Source organism: Delphinapterus leucas, chromosome 18 (assembly GCF_059928025.1).
Source record: "Delphinapterus leucas isolate spDelLeu-1000000601 "Yukka" chromosome 18, BTC_Dleu_Yukka2, whole genome shotgun sequence".
In the NCBI taxonomy this organism is placed as follows: Eukaryota; Metazoa; Chordata; class Mammalia; order Artiodactyla; family Monodontidae; genus Delphinapterus; species Delphinapterus leucas.
Window position 1 is genome coordinate 55,562,188 of NC_143146.1, and position 21,856 is coordinate 55,584,043.

Sequence of the window (21,856 nt, forward strand, 5' to 3'; positions counted from 1 at the left end):
AGCTCCTTTAAATCATAAAAGCCTTTACATTAAATTCTTCTCCTGAGACAATCACACTGCAGTAAACTCAAATAACCCAGCTGCTCCCTAGGAAAATCTAGAATAATGATATCTATGGTAGTTATTAGCACTGGTCCAACATCAACATGATATTCTGGGTACTCTTACTGCCTGACATTAGAAATAAGATAGAGACTATTAAAAATTACTTACTGGTTCTATTTTAAGATTTTTTTCCCTAATATATTAGTCAACATAAAACAATTTTAACGGTAGTTCTTGTCTGAGCTTTTATATTCAAGTATAAGTATCTTGCCATCTGTACTAGTTCAATCATTCTAAAGTAGTCTACAAATGGTAAAGCATCATATCAAAGGATTAATACGCTTTGTTCCATGGAGGGAAAATTAAGTATGACCTAAATAAACATATAGCTTGAGAACTGATTTCACTTTCTAGTGTCAATTTATGCCACCAGTTCAGAAGAATTGGATATTGTACGTGTATGTGCGTGTGTGCACGCATAGCAGCTGGCATCCTCACACATACCACACCCCAATAATATAAAGATTAAAAGGTAATATACATTCCAAAACTGTATTCAATATTACTTTAGTGTTTCCCCAAAACATTGAAAAAACTTTATAGGTAGTGTTTTAACCAAGGATGCTCATTTTTTTGCCATTAATACCTCCTGTGTTCAGCCTGGTGGATTTTGGCTCTTTCTTCCTCCTCTTGCTCTCGTTTAAATTCCAGTAATTCACTCTAGGAACAATGAAATTTTAAAATATGGTTTTCAATTAACATGGTTGTACAGAAGACACCCAAATCAATTAAGTATTTGACCTTAGCTGGTACAATATTTCATTTTTGAAACTTTTACTTGAGTACCATTTCCATGTGAAATTATTTTCTTACACAACCAGGTAGCAAAAATAATTGTGCCTTAGTCAAATAATAACTCTGTGAGTGTAAACTTGTGAGATTAAAAAGCCAATGTGCATGTTCAAGATATTAGACCATTCAGTACAACGTAACACAGAGGAAAACACAATGTGAGCCAAACTCACCTGTGTCTTACAAAGAAAAACAAAACAAATTAGTTCCTTAACGAATGTTACACAATACTATTTCTTGGTAATTTCTCTAAAAAAAGCTTCTTTTTCCCAACAAATTCATGGCTACTTACAAATATATATTGGACTTGATTCTGTAGAGCAATTCCAAAAACACCTTCCATTCTGGAGAATAATACTCACCTATCATTGACTGGTTACTTCATATACTAGCAGAACTTTGGACTCCCTGAAGAGGATACTTTGCTTCAAATAGGAGATCATGTTACTAAAACTAAATCTCTAGTTTCTGACATTCTGATTATATTCTTGGAAGAGGCAACAACTTCCACACTCAGTTACTGTGTTTACAGTATTAAACCAAAGAACTAGGTGCCAGAGATTCTCAATACTCAACTGCGTACATCTTGAGGCAGACCAAGTTATAACCTCATGTCAAAGACAGAAAAAAGCAGAGGGAAGTTATCAGGCCCATGTCATAAGTTAGTGCCTAAGTCAAAGAGGTTTTCTGAGAGAGAAAATATTGTCACCTCTTGATAAACACATATGAACACATGTATTTTTTTAACCCCCAAACTTCCATGATGAAAAGTATAAAATAAATTCAAAGTTCAGATTGACATTTTATTCTTTTAACTATATTCAAAGGCCTTCCAATATTCTATAGTCTCCAGAATAAAAAGACTGGTTTCTTATACTATGATAATCCAAATATGCTACTCATTAATCCCTAAAGCACATTATTTAATTCTAATTTCTACCTAGCACCAATGACAAGGGTAAAATTGGAGACTTTTCTAAATAACTGAATAATATTCATTTAGCCACTTCACAAGTACTTATTAAATACCTAGATGCCAAGCCTTGTGCTAGAGACTCATTCTCTACAATGGCATAAAGTCTTTCATTTTAATTTTTGTCGCTATATGAACATAGTTTAAAAGTCTACCAAGCAACAGTACTACTTATACTAGGCTTATATTAAAATAAAAGAAGCTCCAGTCCTCTCCCTCACCCACACAATCATGTTCAATTTTTGTGTGTGGTTTCATCTGTCATTTATCTCCTTCAAAGCATGAATATTCTATTTCTTAATTTTAAAAAAAATAGTATTTTTTTTGGCTTCCTACCATGGAGAAGATTTATATCTATATTACTACGTCCATCCCAATTCCAGCTTCCCTTCCTGGTACGCAACCATCCTCATCCCTCATCCTTACAACTTTTTTTTTTTAAACTTTCAGTGAGGTGGGGGAAGGGTCCTAGGGGTCTTACCATTCCTGAGTTAGATTTCCAAGTCATCCTTCTTTCAACCCTAGCCCTCAGCGATACCAGCTGCCTCCAATTCCACACTTGTATCGGGACTGCTTCAACTTCAGTGTTACCACTTCTTGAAAATGAGTTCTGCCTTTTCCTGCTCTACTTTCCAGCTTGAAATTGTGCTGATATCCTGGTTTGTTTGTTTTTTTTGCTCCAGCCTCCTGGCCTGTTCTTTTGTTCTACATACTGGCTTATTGTGCCTTTTTAAAAAACATTTCGTGGGCTTCCCTGGTGGCGCAGTGGTTGAGAGTCCGCCTGCCGATGCAGGGGGCACGGGTTCGTGCCCGGGTCCGGGAAGATCCCACATGCCGTGGAGCGGCTGGGCCCGTGAGCCATGGCCGCTGAGCCTGCGCGTCCGGAGCCTGTGCTCCGCAACGGGAGAGGCCACAACAGTGAGAGGCCCGCGTACCGAAAAAAAAAAAAAAAAAGAAATGAGGGAGAACCAGCTTCCCCAAATATTAAAACATGTCATGAAACTACAGTAATTTAAACAATCTGATTGAGTCCAGGTAAAGACTTACTACATGGAAACACAGTTTACCATAAGTTTTTGTGCTAAACCCTTGCAGGAGAGATAGTTCAATGAATGATGATGGACTAGCCAACTACTGTGAGAAAATTAGGACAAGATCCTTTATTTTTATATCAAAATAAATTTTATAGAGCCCTAGGATTTGAATCTAAAAGATGGAACCACAGAAGTTTCCAAAGGAGGCATGGGTAAGTTTATTTATAAACTTGGAATGAGGAAGGTCCAGAAATCATAAAGGAAAAGGATTAATAAATTTGGCTGTATGAAAATTCAAAGCTTCAATTGGGGAAAAAAAAACTTAAAAAAATGTTTATGACATACATAGGCTAATTCAATTATTCTTTTATTCAGTCATTCAACAACATCTGAGTGCTTATTATGAGGCAGGCTTGGATCTACATGATGGAGAGATGATAATGAACAAGATAGACGAGATCCTTGCTCCTTAAGAGTTTATATTCTGGAAAAAAGGAAGCCCAAGAATAGGTGAGAAAAATACCCGCCCGTAATCCTATGCAGAGGATTAAACACACTGTCGTGAGGCTCAGTGGCTCAGTTCCTATTTTAGATGGAGTCTCAGGGAAGGCCTGAGGAGGTAGCTGAAGACCTTATATATAAAGACCATATATATATTTATATATATATAAACCAACAAGGAAAACACAACCACCAAACAGAAAAAGGCCAAGGATAGGAGGAGGAAGTTGGCAGGTAAACTACAGACTGCCTGTAAATTAAAAATAGTCATCATCTTCACACAAAGTCAAAGAAATATAAATCAAAACAATGAGATAAAATTTTTCTTCTATCACAGCGAGAGAAACTAGAAAAGTCTGATAGAGAATCAGGTACATCCCAGCACTTTGGTGGAGTGTCGAAGTTAATAAAAACTAATTTAGTTTTTGGAGAGCAATAAACATTGGTATGTAAAATGTACACATCCTTTGCAGAAGTGTTCAAAGATATGTATAAAAGGAGAGGCAAAAAAAAAAAAAGGAGGGGCATACTTGTATTATTGAAACAGTAAAAGTTCAGGAGAAAGTCTTAATGCACATTAAGAAGGACCTGGCCCAGGAAGGCAGACCGTCCACACAACAGAGTACTCTGCAGCAGTTACAGAGAATTAGATAGACTGAGGGGGGTGCCTGTGGCGAGATCTCTAAGACACATTAAATAATAAAAGTCAGTTTACAGCAGTTTTGTGGGGGACTCTTCCATGTAAATAGAAAAGATACACATACATCCATTTTAACTCATATGCTGGTGTACATCATATTTTAGACATTTTTATGGTAAACCACATACTAAAATGCTAACTATAACTATCACTGGAGATAAAAGCATAGCGAGTAGATAGGCAGAGGAAGGAAACTTTAATATAAGTAGTGGGTTTTTTTTAATTTTTGAACCATGCGAATATATTACGTCCTCAAACCATCAAGAAGGTTTATCTGTGTGGGAGACCATTTCTGTTTCTTTATGCTTTCCTTTATTTAAAAATCCCAGTGGATATACAGTTTTTAATATGTAAAAATGTAAAAGAGCAAAATACTACATCATGAAGCCAAGGACTCTCAGGGAAGAAGTAAAGAGGACGGGAAGAGAATAGCACGCAGCATCCTGTTACAGAGGCAAGGACAGGGGAGAGGAGAAAACAGAGCAGCAGGGAAGGGTAAGGGAACCGATGAGGCATCATCATGCAAGACCACTGCTCCAGGTGGCAGAAGCGGGGGCTCTAGCTCCACTGCACTCAGGATTATTATTCTATAAGCAGCAAACCATATTTACTAGGGAGAGGCTGGTTTTCCTTTGGTGCCGCAAAGGATTATTTCAACTAATTAATTTGTTCTGCTGAACTGACAGCCACTGCAGCTGCATCTGCGTGCTTTATAAGCGTATTCCTGGTTCATTGATGCGGTTCTCACACATAAGTGCAATACCTCGTTGGATAGATACAAAATAAGTCATTCCTGTTCCAAGGACTGAGCTTTGGACATTAAGAAAATCAAAACACTCTAAGCCAGAGGGACATGACGCACAGCATCTGAGACATGGTCAAATCTTATCTCACTCAACACAAATTTGTGAAGCACCAACCGTTTTCCAGACACCTGGATTCAGGCTGAAGGTACAGAAGCAAGGAAGACCCAGCTCCAACCTGAAGGAAATCACAGTATAATGAGAGAGACAGACCCAGAAACAACTGTGATACAAAACAAAAAGATGCATTACTGAATACAAGTTCAAGCAACATGACACAGGAATACGAAGGAAGGGATGCAAATGAGAGACAAGGAATAAATGTTCCTGAATGTTCGACGTTTTAAGTGCATCCATGAAGGCTCCCAGGGGAAAGAGTGTGTGTCTTCTCACTGCTCTGCTCATCTCCCTGCATTCAGACAGAGCTCCATACAGAGAAGGTACTTAAGTACTAGGAAAAACAAAATATCATCTTGGAGATGCCAAGAGCAGAACCTCCTGCAAACACTGGTCAATGAGGACAACACTGCAAACGGTGCCAATTTCTGTGCCCACCCTGCCAGGATTGCTCTCACTGGAGGAAGGGCTGCCAGGGATCAGTGCTGGGGGCCCAAGCTAACAGCAAGAAGGAAAAGGGTCGCCATCTCCTGCTAGAGGTTATAGAAATCACTTCTCTGTGTTGCAGTTTACCAAAGGCTCAACTATACAACAAACAGGTGTGTTCAAGGCTGGATGCTTGAGAAAGCTGATGAGTTTAAAGGCATGTTCCAAAGCAAGGCTGTAGTAACTGGAGACTAGGATAGGGTCATTTTAAAATCATGTTTGAATTCCGGTGGGACGTGTTCTGACATGGTTCAGCTTGACTGCTTTATGTCAACATGAAAGTGCCATCACACGGGCAGGACATACTTCTCCCAGGAGAGAGTGTTCTCTGAACTCAACAAGAGGAAAAGCATAGTAGAAGCAGGAGAGTTAATGCCATGAAGTTCAAGAACCCCTACTTTGAATGATTTTTAAAACAGGAGAAGAGTTTGGGGCCGGGGACAGCTTAGAGGAGTCTTGGTTCTGTGGCTCCCCACAGTAGTAACTTTGCCCAGAAGAACAAAGATGTCCTTGGCTATGGGAAAAAGTGGAAATGACCTCAAAATATCAAGAGGAGACCAACCAAATCCAAGGAAGTAAATACTCATGGGTAAAGTAGGAGAGTGAAAAAATAGCATTAATAATGTGTACTCCTTTCTTACTAGTTATTGTTAATTCTATCATTTTAATATAAAGAAACTTTCAGCTTTCTGAAAAGTCTACTATTGTAGACTTTCAGCTACAATAGTCATTGAATCACACAGCTCTCTATCTCCCACCCATAAATACTTCCTATTAAATTTCTTCTAACTTAAGAAATTTTTTAAGAAACTAAATTTCTTTCTAACTTAAAAAATTTTTTTCTCATAAAATTTACTTATATTGTCAAAAATGTAGAAAATACAAAAACTATGAAGGAAAACATAATAATCACTCATTAAAACCCTCCACCCAGAGATAAGCTCCTTTAACATGTCAGTATATTTCCTTCATTTCTTGATTTACATACATACAGAAATTATAACTGCTTATCGACACCTCGAGTCACACTTACAGGCTTCCACATGCCAGGCAATAGGATAAACTCTCCACGTGCTCTCTCTCACGTAATCTTAGAAACAATGTCATGAGGTAAATAACATCACTATCATCCATAACAGATAAGGTTTAGAGACACGAAGTAATCGACACACAAAGTACCATAAGAAGAAGACGTAGGCTTCTAAACTCACCCAGACTCTATTTTATAATCTTGCCTTTTTTCAGTTTCACGTAGGTGAGCATATTCCTACGTCATTAAAACACAGTAGTAATTGATGCATTGTATTCCAAACTTCAAAATCTTCAAATCCTCTACTGCTGAACAAATTGTTTCAAATTTTCCATTAAGATGATTTTTAAAATAAACACTCTTACATAAACAACTTGTGTGCATCTCTGATTATTTCCTCAGAATAGATGTATACCTTTTAGATCTAATACTTTTATATTTAGGAAACTCTTTAGAATTTGGTATCGTCAGATAGCCCTTCAGTTCCCCTTTTACCAGCAGCAGTACAAGGGAGTCTGTAATGTTTTTTAATAGCTAATAGTGTAAGCCCTCCTTGCCCCAGCAAACATACAAATTATTATCCGTATTTTTATAAACTTCTTGTTTAATTCTGTGCTTATTCTCCCAGTTGAAGTGTAGATATAGTTTTTCAACCTACATCAAATTCCATTGAGATATTTATTGGAATTCCATTTAACTCACTAATTAATTTGGATAGAACTGTAGTTATTACAGTATTGATTTTACCACTAAGGGGTATCAACCATCTCTACTTTATTCAAATTTACTTTAATGGATCACAGGAAAGTTCTCAGGTTTTCTGGGGGGGGGTTAGGTTTGGGGGGTTTTGGGGGGTTCTTTTTTTTTAGGGATTGAGCCATTTTTTACATGGTTGCTTTTTAAATCTTTTTTTATTTTTTATTTAATTTTATTTATTTGTTTATTTTACTTTTGGCTGCATTGGGTCTTCATTGCTGTGTATGGGCTTTCCCTAGTTGTGGCGCATGGGTTTCTCATTGCAGTGGTTTCCCTTGTAGCGGAGCACAGGCTCTAAGTATGCGGGCTTCAGCAGATGTGGTGCACGGGCTCAGTAGTTGTGGCGCGCGGGCTTAGTTGCTCCGTGGCATGTGGGATCTTCCCGAACCAGGGCTCGAAGCTGTGTCCCCTGCATTGGCAGGTGGATTCTTAACCTCTGTGACACCAGGGAAGTCCCCATAGTTGCTTTTTGATGAGATCTTTTTATCCCCTATTTTCTAATTAATTTTTTGCTAATATTTGAGGAAGTTGTTGATTCTTACATAAATGTTTTATAACCAACTCTATTTGTTGTAAGTATTTTTCAGTTGATTCTCTTGGGTTGTACGGGCAGATTGCTGTCATCTATAAATTATTTATTTCCAATAATTAGACAAACTCCTTTTTTTATTTTTGTCTTATCAAGTTGACTGAAACAAGTCCCAAACCTTGTTCCATGCAAAACTGAAGGTTTTTTCCCCTTCACTAAAAAGAGTTTTTCATCAAATAACATCGAGAAGCACTAGATTAGAATTTGCAGAACAACACTGGTTAGTGGTAGGGGTTGCAAATACCCTTATGTTGTTCACTGTTCTAATATTTTACCACAGACATTAATGTTGGTTATTGCTTTGGAAGACTATATGTATCTTAAGAGAAAAAATTTTATTTCTAGCTCACTATGTCTTTTTAATTGATAGATTTTAACTTACCAATGCCCATTTTTTACAACTACAGAGGTAGTCAAATTCTTTTTCTCTCACGACCTATCATATCTGCAGTGATATGATATAAAAAGTTATAATATATAGCTAGTCATCTTTGCACTCCAAGAAAAAACCTTACTATGTCTTGGTAAATTATTTAAGAGAAAAAAAAATCCCATTAGGCTAGAATTTTCTTTCAGATGTTAATATCTATAAATCTCTGGGTGTGTATGTGTGTGTGTGTGTGTGTGTGTGTGTTTGTGTGTCTTCTCCCTTTACCAGGTTGTGACATCATGGGGATGATAGTTAAATAATATTAATTCTAAATTATTTAATCTTTTTCCTTTCTCTGAAACAATTCGTAGAACATAGAAAAACAATCTGTTTCTTGAAAATTCTGATGAACTTGCCTGGAAAATTATCCAAGTTTAGCTTGTTAGGGAGAAGTAATTCTCAGAAAATTTTAGAAATCACTCACATCTTCATTTGTCTTTATTTTAATTCTTTGAATCATTTTAGAGTTTTACATTTTCTCATAAAACCATTCACTTAATCCACATATTCATTAGCATACTATTATATAGTAATATAAACTTAATCTTTTCTAAAACTGTGGTTCTAGCCACTCATTTCTACTGTTGTGTAGAAACAGTAGAAATGCAGTTGTGTAATCTTTTCTTCATTAGACTTACCAGAGATCTGTTCATTTTGTTGACCTTATCAAAGAACAAGCTGTTGGATTTTTATAACAGCTGTTTCTTGAAGTTTTGTTATTAATCTCTGTTCTTAATTACTTCCTTCAGTATAGTTTATTGTTCTTGTTCTAAATTCTTAGGCTGGATACTTAATTCATTTCTGTTTTTAGTACTGATTGGATTTAAAGTTATGATTTTTCTTTCTCTGAGTAGAGCATCTCAGGGTACAGCTTTGAATGCATTCCCCATAAAGTGCTCTCACCACGATTTCTAGTGTATTCTATGATAATTTTCTCTGTCATTGAATAATTTAAGTACGTTCTCATTTTTTGGTTTGTTTTTACTTTCCAAATGACTATATAAAATCAATAACCATGCAAAATCAGTAAGTGCACTCAGCCTATCAGAAAAAATTTTTTGAATTCCTAGAAGGTAGAAAGGAGACAAAATAAACTATACGGAGAAACAAGCATGCAGGATAAACCGGGGCTGAGTTAGCTGTGTTTCTGAAGGAGATCTGGGAGGCATTCATGAAGATGACCAGTTGGAGAACTACACTGAGATGAGCTTGGCAGTGGGCTCTTCCCCTCCCATGCTTGTGTACATAGCAGCAAGCACTGACACGGCCCCTTGGGTAACAGTGAATGGAGGAAGGGTGTCTGAGCTCAGAGAAACAGGACAATGTCCCAGTACCTGCTGACTTTAGGAGAACAAGAGGCTGCCACACGCAGAAGACAGGCTCCTGTATATCTCACTTGGCCATGTGCCCAAAGAAACATGAGGAGATAACCAAGAATCACCAAACATTCGAGAAAGAAAACTACACGAGATAAAACTTAAAATGGAAAGGAAAAAAAGTACTGCTAAAATAGTAAATAGAAAATTTTAATGGTTGTATAATTACCATCAATGAAGAGATCAGAAAGACTACTGCACTTATAAAACGTGGCTATGAAAAAGTAAGTCAGCAACCTTGGTAAATAAACAGATTTGATGCATGTGCCAAGTAAGCAGAATGGACACTCATGAAGTAACGCAGTGAACAGGATGATCTAGCTCAAGGTTTCTTTCAGAATGCAACGGAAAAGGCCAAAGAGACAGGAAGTATAAGAAAAACAACTAAGAGAGATACAGAACAGATATAGAATTTCCGAAAGCCAGTTGATACATAACCCAGAAATGGACAGAAGAGACAATACAGGGGAAGAAATGTGAAAGGAAAATAGAAATTTCCCTGGAGTGAGATTTATATTTTGAGCTTAAATAGGCCAACCAAAGGTCATACAAAATTAAAAACACTGTGAAATTTCTTATGATGGGGAGTAAAGGAGAGGAGAGAAAAGAGGAAAAATAAATAAATGGAACAGAAAATTCAGAGTCAAGAAAATAAAAAACAGAAAGCATGAAAGAAAATGTAGTTAAAAAGTAAATTATGTAGGAGGGGCAGAGTCAAGATGGCGTACTAGGAGGATGCAGTATTCGCATCTCCTCACAACTAGGGCACCTACCAGGCACCAGTGGGGGACCATGGACATCTAAGGGGATGGGAGGAACCCCCAGCAACCGGGTAGGATGTGGGGCATGGGGGGGGTGAAGGGGGAGGAGAAGTGGAGGTGGGATGGGACTGGTGGCCCTGAGGGGCGGCTGGGGGAGGGAAAAGCATCCCACGCCCTAAGGGGCAAATTGGGGAACCATTGGGAGGGCAGAAGATCAAAAGGGAGTGTGGCCAGGTTTCCACTGTCCATTTGGGCCCCCAGGAACCTGCTGAGATCCTGGGCCTGATCCTCTGCCCACCTATGCCTCCTCCAGCTGCATGGATCCTGAGGGAGTGGGAGGGAAGGAAGGGGGAGCAAAAGTAAAGGCCGGACCTCCAGGACCAACACCCCTGAGGGGTGGTTGGGGGGAGAGGAGGAGTTCCTGCACCCAGAGGGACCCACCCATGGTTAGGGATCCAGCAGTGACGGGGGAGACCCTGGGGGACATGGTAGGGGAGGGGCGTGAAGGAACAGAAGGGAATGGGGGCAGTGCTTTCCCTATCCATTAGTCACCGGGAAGACTGTTGGGCACCCAGGCCTAATCCTCTGCGCTCAGAGCCACCCTCCTGCCCCACAGAGCCCAAGCCCCACCCCTACACCCCCACCCAGGGCCCCACCTCTACAATTGGAGACCCCCTCTGAGACCCCCTCAAATGCGCTGGGGCTAAACCCCACCCACACAACCTCACTCAGTGCCCTACCTCCAAACTCTGGAACTCCACACTCCAGAGGCCCTCCTTTTGACATCTGGCCTTTCCCCTTTCGTGCAGGTCCTAAGCAGAGGCCCTGCCCCATGCTTCAATATCACCCCGACTAGGCCCTGCCCCCTGCTAAAACGTCACGCCCCACCTACCTAGGTCCCACCCCACCCTAAACCGCACCCCTGCCTAAGTTCCACCCCTGCTAAACTCCACACCAAGCCAAGGCTTCTTTTTTTTTTATTCCCTCTTTTACATTGGGGTTCTGTTTTACCTTGTTGATTCATTGTTGTTGATTCTTTTATATTTTTATTTTTCCTAATAAATCTTTTACTTCTCTAATTTTATTTAATTCTTTATACTTTGTTATTGTGCTCTCCTTCTAGCATGTTTTTCCTCCCCCGTTTTTTTTTTTCTTTTTTCTGTTGTGGTTTTATTTTACCTTGTTGCAGTTGTTTCGATTATAGTTTTATTTTTCCTAATATATTTTTTATCTTTCTAATTTTATTTTGTATTTTAATTCTTTGATATTGTACTGCTCCTTTTTTCTTTCTTTCTTCCTTATTATTATTATTTTTTTTACCATGCCATGAAGCTTGCAGGATCTTGGTTCCCAGGCCTGAGGTCGGGCCCAAGATCCTGTGGTGGGAGCTCCAAGTCCAAATTGCTGGACTAACAGAGAACCTCAGAAATCATGGAATATCCACCAGAGTGAGGCTTCCCGGAGGTCCTCATCTCAGCACCAAGACCCAGCTCTATCCAACTGCCTGCAAACTCCAATGCTAGACGTCTCAGGCCAAACAACCAGAAAGACAGGCATACCGCATCACCGATCAAAAGAAAAAAAAAATGAAACAACAAAATGATACATTACAGAAGAAGAAGCAAGGTAAAAACCTACAAGACCAAATAAATGAAGACGAATAGACAAGCTACCTGAAAAAGAATTCAGAGTAATGATAGTAAAGATGATCCAAATCTCAGAAACATAATGGAGAAAATATAAGAAACATTTAATGAGGATCTAGAAGAACTAAAAAGCAAACAAACAGTGATGAACAACACAATAACTGAAATTAAAAATACCCTAGAAGGAATCAATAACAGAATAACTGAGGCAGAAGAATGGATAAGTGACCTGGAAGATAAAAGGGTGGAAATAAATTCCAGCAGAATTAAAAAAAACAAAAAAGAATGAAAAGAATTGAGGACAGTCTCAGAGACCTCTGGAACAACATTAAACACACCAACATTCAAATTATAGGGGTCCCAGAAGAAGAAGACAAAAAGAAAGGGTCTGAGAATATATTTGAAGAGTTATAGTCAAAAACTTCCCCAACGTGGAAAAGTAAATAGTCAATTCCAGGAAGCGCAGAGAGTTCCGTAAGGATAAACCCAAAGAGACACACACTGAGACACATATTAATCAAACTATCAAAAATTAAATACAAAGAAAAAATGTTAAAAGCAGCAAGGGAGAAGCAACAAATAACATACACAGGAATCCCCATAAGGTTAACAGCTGAACTTTCAGCAGAAACTCTGCAAGCCAGAAGGGAGTGGCAGGACATATTTAAAGTGATGAAAGGGAAGAACCAACAACCAAGATTACCTTACCCAGAAAGGATCTCATTCAGATTATACAGAGATATTAAAACCTTTACAGACAAGCAAAAGCTAAGAGAATTCAGCACCACCAAACCAGCTTTACAACAAATGCTAAAGGAACTTCTCTAGGCAAGAAACACAAGAGAAGGAAAAGACCTACAAAAACAAACCCGAAGCAATTAAGAAAATGGTAATAGGAACATACATATGGATAATGACCTTAAATGTAAATGGATTAAAAGCACCAACCAAAAGACATAGACTGGCTGAATGGATACATAAACAAGACCCATACATATGCTATCTACCCACTTCAGACCTAGGGACACATACAGACGGAAAGTGAGGGGATGGAAAAAGATATTCCATACAAATGGAAATCAAAAGAAAGCTGGGGGCTTCCCTGGTGGCGCAGTGGTTGAGAGTCTGCCTGCCGATGCAGGGGACGCGGGTTCATGTCCCGGTCCTGGAAGATCCCACATGCCGCGGAGCGGCTGGGCCTGTGAGCCATGGCCACTGAGCCTGCACATCCGGAGCCTGTGCTTCACAACGGGAGAGGCCTCAACAGTGAGAGGCCCGCGTACCGCAAAAAAAAAAAAAAAAAAAAAAAAAAGAAAGCTTGAGTAGCAATTCTCATATCAGACAAAATAGACTTTAAAATAAAGACTATTACAAGAGACAAACAGGGACATTACATAATGAACAACGGATCAATCCAAGAAGAAGATAGAAAAATTGTAAATATTTATGTACCCAACACGGGACCACCTCAATACATAAGGCAGATGCTAACAGCCATAGAAGGGGAAATCGATAGTAACACAAGCGTAGTAAGGGACTTTAACACCCAACTTTCGCCAATAGACATATCATCCAAAATGAAAAAAACACAGGAAACACAAGCTTCAAACAACACATTAAACAAGATGCACTTAATTGATATTTATAGGACATTCCATCCAAAAACAACAGAATACACTTTCTTCTCAAATGCTCATGGAACGTTCTCCAGGATAGACCATATCTTGGGTCACAAATCAAGCCCTGTTAAATTTAAGAAAATTGAAATCGTGTCAAGTAACTTTTCCGACCACAACTCTATGAGACTAGATATCAATTACAGGAAAAAAATTGTAAAAAGTACAAACACATGGAGGCCAAGCAATACGCTACTAAATAACCAAGAGATCACTGAAGAAATCAAAGAAGAAATAAAAAATACCTAGAAACAAATGACAATGAAAACACGACGACCCAAACCCTATGGGATGCAGTAAAAGCAGTTCTAAGAGGGAAGCTTATAGCGATGCAATCCTACCTAAAGAAACAAGAAACATCTCAAACAACCTAACCTTACACCAAAAGCAATTAGAGAAAGAACAAAAAAAAAAAAAACCCAAAGTTAGCAGAAGGAAAGAAATCATAAAGATCCGATCAGAAGTAAATGAAAATGAAATGAAGGAAACGGTAGCAAAGATCAATAATACTAAAAGCTGGTTCTTTGAGAAGATAAACAAAATTGATAAACCAATAGCCAGACTCATCAAGAAAAAAGGGGAGGGCTTCCCTGGTGGTGCAATGGTTGAGAGTCCGCCTGCCGATGCAGGGGACACAGGTTCGTACCCCGGTCTGGGAGGATCCCACATGCCGCGGAGCGGCTGGGCCTGGGAGCCATGGCCATTGAGCCTGCGCGTCTGGAGCCTGTGCTCCGCAACGGGAGAGGCCACAACAGTGAGAGGCCCGCGTACCACAAAAAAAAGAGAAAAACACAGAGAAAACAAAATTGATAACCCATTAGCCAGACTCATCAAGAAGAAAAGGGAGAAGGCTCAAATCAATAGAATGAGAAATGAAAAAGGAGAAGTAACTGACACTGCAGAAATACAAAGGATCATGAGAGATTACTACAAGTAACTATATGCCAATAAAGTGGACAACCTGGAAGGAATGGACAAATTCTTAGAAAAGCACAGCCTTCTGAGACAAAGCCAGGAAGAAATACAAAGTATAAACAGACCATTCACAAGCACTGAAATTGAGACTGTGATTAAAAATCTTCCAGCAGGGCTTCCCTGGTGGTTCAGTGGTTGAGAGTCCGCATGCCGACGCAGGGGACATGGGTTCGTGCCCCAGTCCGGGAAGATCCCACATGCCGTGGAGCGGCTAGGCCCATGAGCCATGGACGCTGAGCCTGCGTGTCCGGAGCCTGTGCTCCACAACGGGAGAGGCCACAACAGTGAGAGGCCCGCATACTGCAAAAAAAAAAAAAAAAAATCTTCCAACAAACAAAACCCCAGGACCAGATGGCTTCACAGGTAAATTCTATCAAACATTTAGAGAAGAGCTAACACCTATCCTTCTCAAACTCTTCCAAAATATAGCAGAGGGAGGAACACTCCCAAACTCATTCTACGAGGCCAGCATCACCCTGATACAAAACCAGACAAAGATGTCACAAACAAAGAAAACTACAAGCCAATATCACTGATGAACATAGATGCAACATTCCTCAACAAAATACTAGCAAACAGAATCCAACAGCACATTAAAAGGATCATACACTATGATCAAGTGGGGTTTATCCCAGGAATGCTAGGATTCTTCAATATACGCAAATCAATTGATGTGACACACCATATTAACAAATTGAAGGAGAAAAACCATATGATCATCTCAATAGATGCAGAAAAAGGTTGTGACAAAATTCAACACCCATTTATGATAAAAACCCTCCAGAAAGTAGAAATAGAGGGGACTTACCTCAACATAATTAAAGCCATATATGACAAACCCACAGCCAACATCATTCTCAATGGTGAAAAACTGAAACCATTTCCTCTAAGATGAGGAACAAGACAAGGTTTCCCACTCTCACCACTGTTATTCAACATAGTTTTGGAAGTTTTTGCCACAGCAATCAGAGAAGAGAAGAAATAAAAGGAATCCAGATGAGAAAAGAAGAAGTAAAACTGTCACTATTTGCAGATGACATGATACTTTACATAGAGAATCCTAAAGATGCTACCAGAAAACTACCAGAGCTAATCAATGAATTTGGTAAAGTAGCAGGATACAAAATTAATGCACAGAAATCTCTTGCATTCCTATACACTAATGATGAAAAATCTGAAACAGACATTAAGGAAACACTCCCATTTACCATTACAACAAAAAGAATAAAATACCTAGGAATAAATCTATCTAAGAAGACAAAAGACTTGTATGCAGAAAACTATAAGACACTGATGAAAGAAATTAAAGATGACATAAACAGATGGAGAGATATACTATGTCTTGAACTGGAAGAATCAACATTGTGAAAATGACTATACTACCCAAACAATCTACAAATTCAAAGCAATCCCTATCAAACTACCAATGGCATTTTTCACAAAATTAGAACAAAAAACTTCAAATTTGCATGGAAACACAGAAGACCCCGAATAGCCAAAGCAATCTTGAGAAAGAAAAGTGGAGCTGGAGGAATCAGGCTCCCAGACCTCAGACTATACTACAAAGCTACAGTAATCAAGACAGTATGGTACTAGCACAAAAACAGAAATATAGATCAATGGAACAGGATAGAAAGCCCAGAGATAAACCCACGAACATATGGTCACCTTATATTTGACAAAGGAGGCAAGAGTATACAATACAGAAAAGACAGCCTCTTCAATAAGTGGCTGGGAAAACTGGACAGCTACATGTAAAAGAATGAAATTAGAACACCACCTAACACCATACACAAAAATAAACTCAAAATGGATTAAAGACCTAAATGTAAGGCCAGGCACTATAAAACTCTTAGGGGAAAACATAGGCAAAACACTCTATGACATAAATCACAGCAAGATCCTTTTTGACCCACCTCCTAGAGAAATAGAAATAAAAACAAAAATAAACAAATGGGACCTAATGAAACTTCAAAGCTTTTGCACAGCAAAGGAAACCATAAAAAAGACAAAAAGACAATCCCCAGAATGGGAGAAAATATTTGCAAACGAAGCAACTGACAAAGAATTAATCTCCAAAATATACAAACAGGTCATGCAGCTCAGTATCAAAAAAACAAACAACCCAATCCAAAAATGGGCAGAAGACCTAAACAGACATTTCTCCACAGAAGATATACAGATTGCCAACTCACTCATGAAAAGATGCTCAACATCACTAATCATTAGAGAAATGCAAATCAAAACTACAATGAGGTATCACCTCACACCGGTGAGAATGGCCATCATCAAAAAATCTACAAACTATAAATGCTGGAGAGGCTGTGGAGGAAAGGGAACCCTCTTGCACCTTTCGTGGAAACTGATACAGCCACTATGGAGAAAATTATGGAGGTTTCTTAATAAACTAAAAATAGAACTACCATATGACCCAGCAGTCCCACTACTGGGCATATACACTGAGAAAACCATAATTCAAAAACAGTCATGTACCACAATGTTCACTGCATCACTATTTACAATAGCCAGGACATGGAAGCAACCTAAGAGTCCATCGACAGATGAATGGATAAAGAAGTGTGGCACACATATATATAATGGAATATTACTCAGCCATATAAAGAAGTCATAGAGTCTGTCATACAGAGTGAAGTAAGTCAGAAAGAGAAAAACAAATACCACATGCTAACACATATATATGGAATCTAAAAAAAAAAATGGTTCTGATGAACCTAGGGGCAGGGCAGGAATAAAGACACAGACGTAGAGAATGGACTTGAGGACACAGGGAGGGAGAAGGGTAAGCTGAGACGAAGTGAGAGAGTGGCATGGACATATGTACACTACCAAATGTAAAATAGCTAGTGGGAAGCAGCTGCATAGCACAGGGAGATCAGCTCAGTGCTTTGCGACCACCTAGAGAGGTGGGATAAGGAGGGTGGGAGGGAGACGCAAGAGGGAGGGGATATGGGGATATACGTATGCATACAGCTGATTCACTTTGTTATACAGCAGAAACTAACACTGTAAAGTAATTATACTCCGATAAAGATATTAGGGGAAAAAAGTAAATTATGTAGCAAGAATATGTGCAAATACACTAGCAATCACAATAAATGAGAATATATTAAAAGAGACTACGAAATTGGGTAAAATGAAAATCAGCCATTTTTCTCACTAGAAATCTAATTAGCCAAGTGACACACAGGGGTTAAGTGATGGAAAAAGAAGTTGCCACATAAATTCTAACAAGAAGGATGGCAGAAAAATATATTAGAATCAGACAAAATTAAAAGACCAAAAACATAAAGCTAAAAATCACTAAATGGTAAGAGTAGTATATTAATAAAAATCTGTACTAAAAGGTAGGCTTCTCATAAGTCTCATTGGTTGGAACTACTTCCCATATCAATGGCTGAACCAATCATAGTTAAGGAGACTAGAATTTCCATGATCAGTTAGACCATTTGCAAATGGATCCCTGGACTGATTTCTTCTGACTTCTTGGAAACACAGGCCATGGTTAAGTAGGATGAATACATGAAGGAAAAAAACAAGGTTTTAGGAGAGAATTAGGCAATCGACAATATTTTGTACACCACTCAAGTTATCACAACACACAATTTTTTCTTGTATAGCATTAATTACTACCAAATGATTAATCACTATAAAATAAAAGTGCAATGTTTTTTGTCTCCTTTTGTCCATCTTCTCCATGAAAAAGTAAAATTCAGGAGAGCAGGGACCTTGTCTATCCTGTTTCTAATTGGAGCATCTTGCAGAAGGCTCAGTACATAATAGGAGCTCAATACATGTTTGTTGACAGGATGGATGGATGGATGAATACTGGGATGGATTACTCTGAGATAGATCAACCAGAATAATAAAGTGAAAAAAAAAAAAGGGCTTCCCTGGTGGCGCAGTGGTTGAGAATCTGCCTGCCGATGCAGGGGACGCAGGTTCGTGCCCCAGTCTGGGAAGATCCCACGTGCCGCGGAGCGGCTGGGCCAGTGAGCCATGGCCGCTGATCTTGCGCATCCGGAGCCTGTACTCCACAAGGGGAGAGACCACAGCAGTGAGAGGCCCGCGTACCAAAAAAAAAAAAAAAAAGAAAAAAAAGCCAGAAAAGGAAAGTTTTATATGGTGTTAAATAATGTCAGAGTTACAGGGATAGAGGGATTGCAAAAAGACCACTGCATTGAATGTTCAGAAGGGATTTTACCTTTAGAGAGCAGTTTCAGTAAGAACATTTATGAATATAAACCAGAACATAAAGCATTAAGGACAAAGTGGGCAATAAAGGTATGATTACAGTAATATTACCTTTGTCCTTTTTGTTTGTTTGTTTTGGTAGAAGCAGAAAAGGTGTTAGCTCTGAGGATAGCAGAATCAAGGAAGGAGTTGGTTGGCTTCTTTATTTATAATGGCAAGAGTCAGCATGTTTGTTGACAAAAAATGTAGTAGTCAGTGGAGAAGAATATACTGAAGGTATAGTTTGGAAAAGGAATTGTAACTAAATTTCTAGAAGAGGGAATTGAATCAAATGTAAAATACTGAGAAGTTAAACTTAAGGAAGAACCTACTGTCACCAGAGACCAGAGTAATGTAAGAATGTGAAAGTCAGGGACATACAGGGCAGGATCAATGTGCTGTCACCTCAACTTAACCTAGAGAATCTACTCTCCAACAGTAGGTGTTCAATAAGTACTTGTTGAATGAATGGAATGAACAAACACATGAATAGACGCAATGATACAAATGTGTTATTTTCTGTATCTTCCTACCATAAACGTGATTCTTTTTTTTGAATTTTGTTTTATTTACTTTTTATACAGCAGGTTCTTATTAGTCATCAATTTTATACACTTCTGTGTATACATGTCAATCCCAATCGCACAATCCATCACACCACCATGCCCACCCCCCCGCGGCTTTCCCCACTTGGTGTCCATACGTTGGTTCTCTACATCTGTGTCTCTATTTCTGCCCTGCAAACCGGTTCATCTGTACCATTTTTCTAGGTTCCACATATATGCGTTAATATACAATATTTACTTTTCTCTTTCTAACTTACTTCACTCTGTAGGACAGTCTCTAGATCCATCCACGTCTCAACAAATGACCTAATTTCATTCCTTTTTATGGCTGCATAATATTCCATTGTATATATGTACCACATCTTCTTTATCCATTTGTCTGTCGATGGGCATTTAGGTTGCTTCCATGACCTGGCTATTGTAAATAGTGCTGCAATGAACACTGGGGTGCATGTGTCTTTTTGAATTATTGTTTTCTCTGGGTATACGCCCAGTAGTGGGATTGCTGGATCATATGGTAATTCTGTTTTTACTTTTTTAAGGAACCTCCGTACTGTTCTCCATAGTGGCTGTATCAATTTACATGCCCACCAACAGTGCAAGAGGGTTCCCTTTCCTCCACACCCTCTCCAGCATTTGTTGTTTGTAGATTTTCTGATGATGCCCATTCTAACTGGTGTGATACCTCACTGTAGTTTTGATTTGCATTTCTCTAATAATTAGTGATGTTGAGCAGCTTTTCATGTGCTTCTTGGCCATCTGTATGTCTTCTTTGGAGAAATGTCTATTTAGGTCTTCTGCCCATTTTTGGATTGGGTTGTTTGTTTTTTTAATATTGAGCTTCATGAGCTGTTTATATATTTTGGAAATTAATCCTTTGTCCATTGATTCATTTCCAAATATTTTCTCCCATTCTGAAGATTGTCTTTTCGTCTTGTTTATGGTTTCCTTTGCTGTGAAAAAGCTTTGAAGTTTCATTAGGTCCCATTTGTTTATTTTTGCTTTTATTTCCATTACTCTAGGATGTGGATCAGAAAAGATTTTGCTGTGATTTATGTCATAGAGTGTTCTGCCTATGTTTTCCTCTAAGAGTTTGATAGTGTCTGGTCTTACATTTAGGTTTTTAATCCATTTTAAGTTTATTTTTGTGTATGGTGTTAGGGAGTGTTCTAACTTCATTCTTTTACATGTAGCTGTCCAGTTTTCCCAGTGCCACTTATTGAAGAGACTGTCTTTTCTCCATTGTATATCCTTGCCTCCTTTGTCATACATTAATTGACCACAGGTGCGTGGGTTTATCTCTGGGCTTTCTATCTTGTTCCATTGATCTATATTTCTGTTTTTGTGCCAGTACCATATTGTCTGGATTACTGTAGCTTTGCAGTATAGTCTGAAGTCAGGGAGTCTGATTCCTCCAGCTCCACTTTTTTCCCTCAAGACTGCTTTGGCTTTTCGGGGTCTTTTGTGTCTCCATACAAATCTTAACATATTTTTGTTCTAGTTCTGTAAAAAATGCCATTGGTAATTTGATAGGGATTGCATCGAATCTGTAGACTGCTTTCGGTAGTATAGTCATTTTCACAATATTGATTCTTCCAATCCAAGAACATGGTATATCTCTCCATCTGTTGGTATCATCTTTAATTTCTTTCATCAGTGTCTTATAGTTTTCTGTATACAGGTCTTTTGTCTCCCTAGGTAGGTTTATTCGAATGTGTTATTTTCTGTATCTTCCTACCATAAACATGATTCTTCTCGTTTTCTTAAGGTAAACCACTGAAGTGATAAGGAGTAACAGACTCTGCCAGCCAGGAAATGCCTCCAGGGGACATTTTCCAACAATGACAGACTGAGCAAAAAGGGAGAGAAGCAAAAACAAGGTAAATATCCTTATATATTCTACCCTTATTGAAGTCCCTAGTGATGGAATTATCTATACGCTCGCACTTCATTTTACTGAAAGCTTCAGTAAGTAAAGGGGAATAATTTATGTAAAAAAAATGTTTAATCAATAACCAGAAAATATGTATGTATCAATATTTGTCTAACTCCATAAGAAAAACAAGATTAAGAAGTAAAAAGCTTAATTTTCACTGTCTAAAGTAACTGCTCAACCCGAAAATTAAATCCCAGATCTGATTTTCTAATCTGTTGAGCATTCTCTTTATAAAATGTTCTACTTTTAATGGTTTTCACATTCTGAATATATACACCAAACTTTATAAAATACTATTTAAAACTCACTAAAAGTTATTTTAAAGTAAATCATATCTACAATGATTTCACAAC

The 21,856-nt window shown here is 38.5% G+C and overlaps 1 protein-coding gene across 3 annotated transcripts in view; it reads right to left on the reverse strand.

Moving 5' to 3' along the window:
• Positions 1-21,856, reverse strand: part of EPSTI1 (epithelial stromal interaction 1) — a 100,403-nt gene that overhangs the window by 11,810 nt on the left and 66,737 nt on the right. The window contains exon 8 of one of the 3 annotated variants that reach the window (XM_022574911.3): positions 692-765. The exons of 1 other annotated variant lie outside the window; for it this stretch is intronic. In XM_022574911.3, the coding sequence (XP_022430619.2) occupies positions 692-765 (74 nt within the window). Of the gene's footprint in view, positions 1-691; positions 766-19,545; positions 21,417-21,856 lie in introns of those variants that run through there. One more of the 3 variants, XM_022574912.3, reaches the window with a different exon arrangement.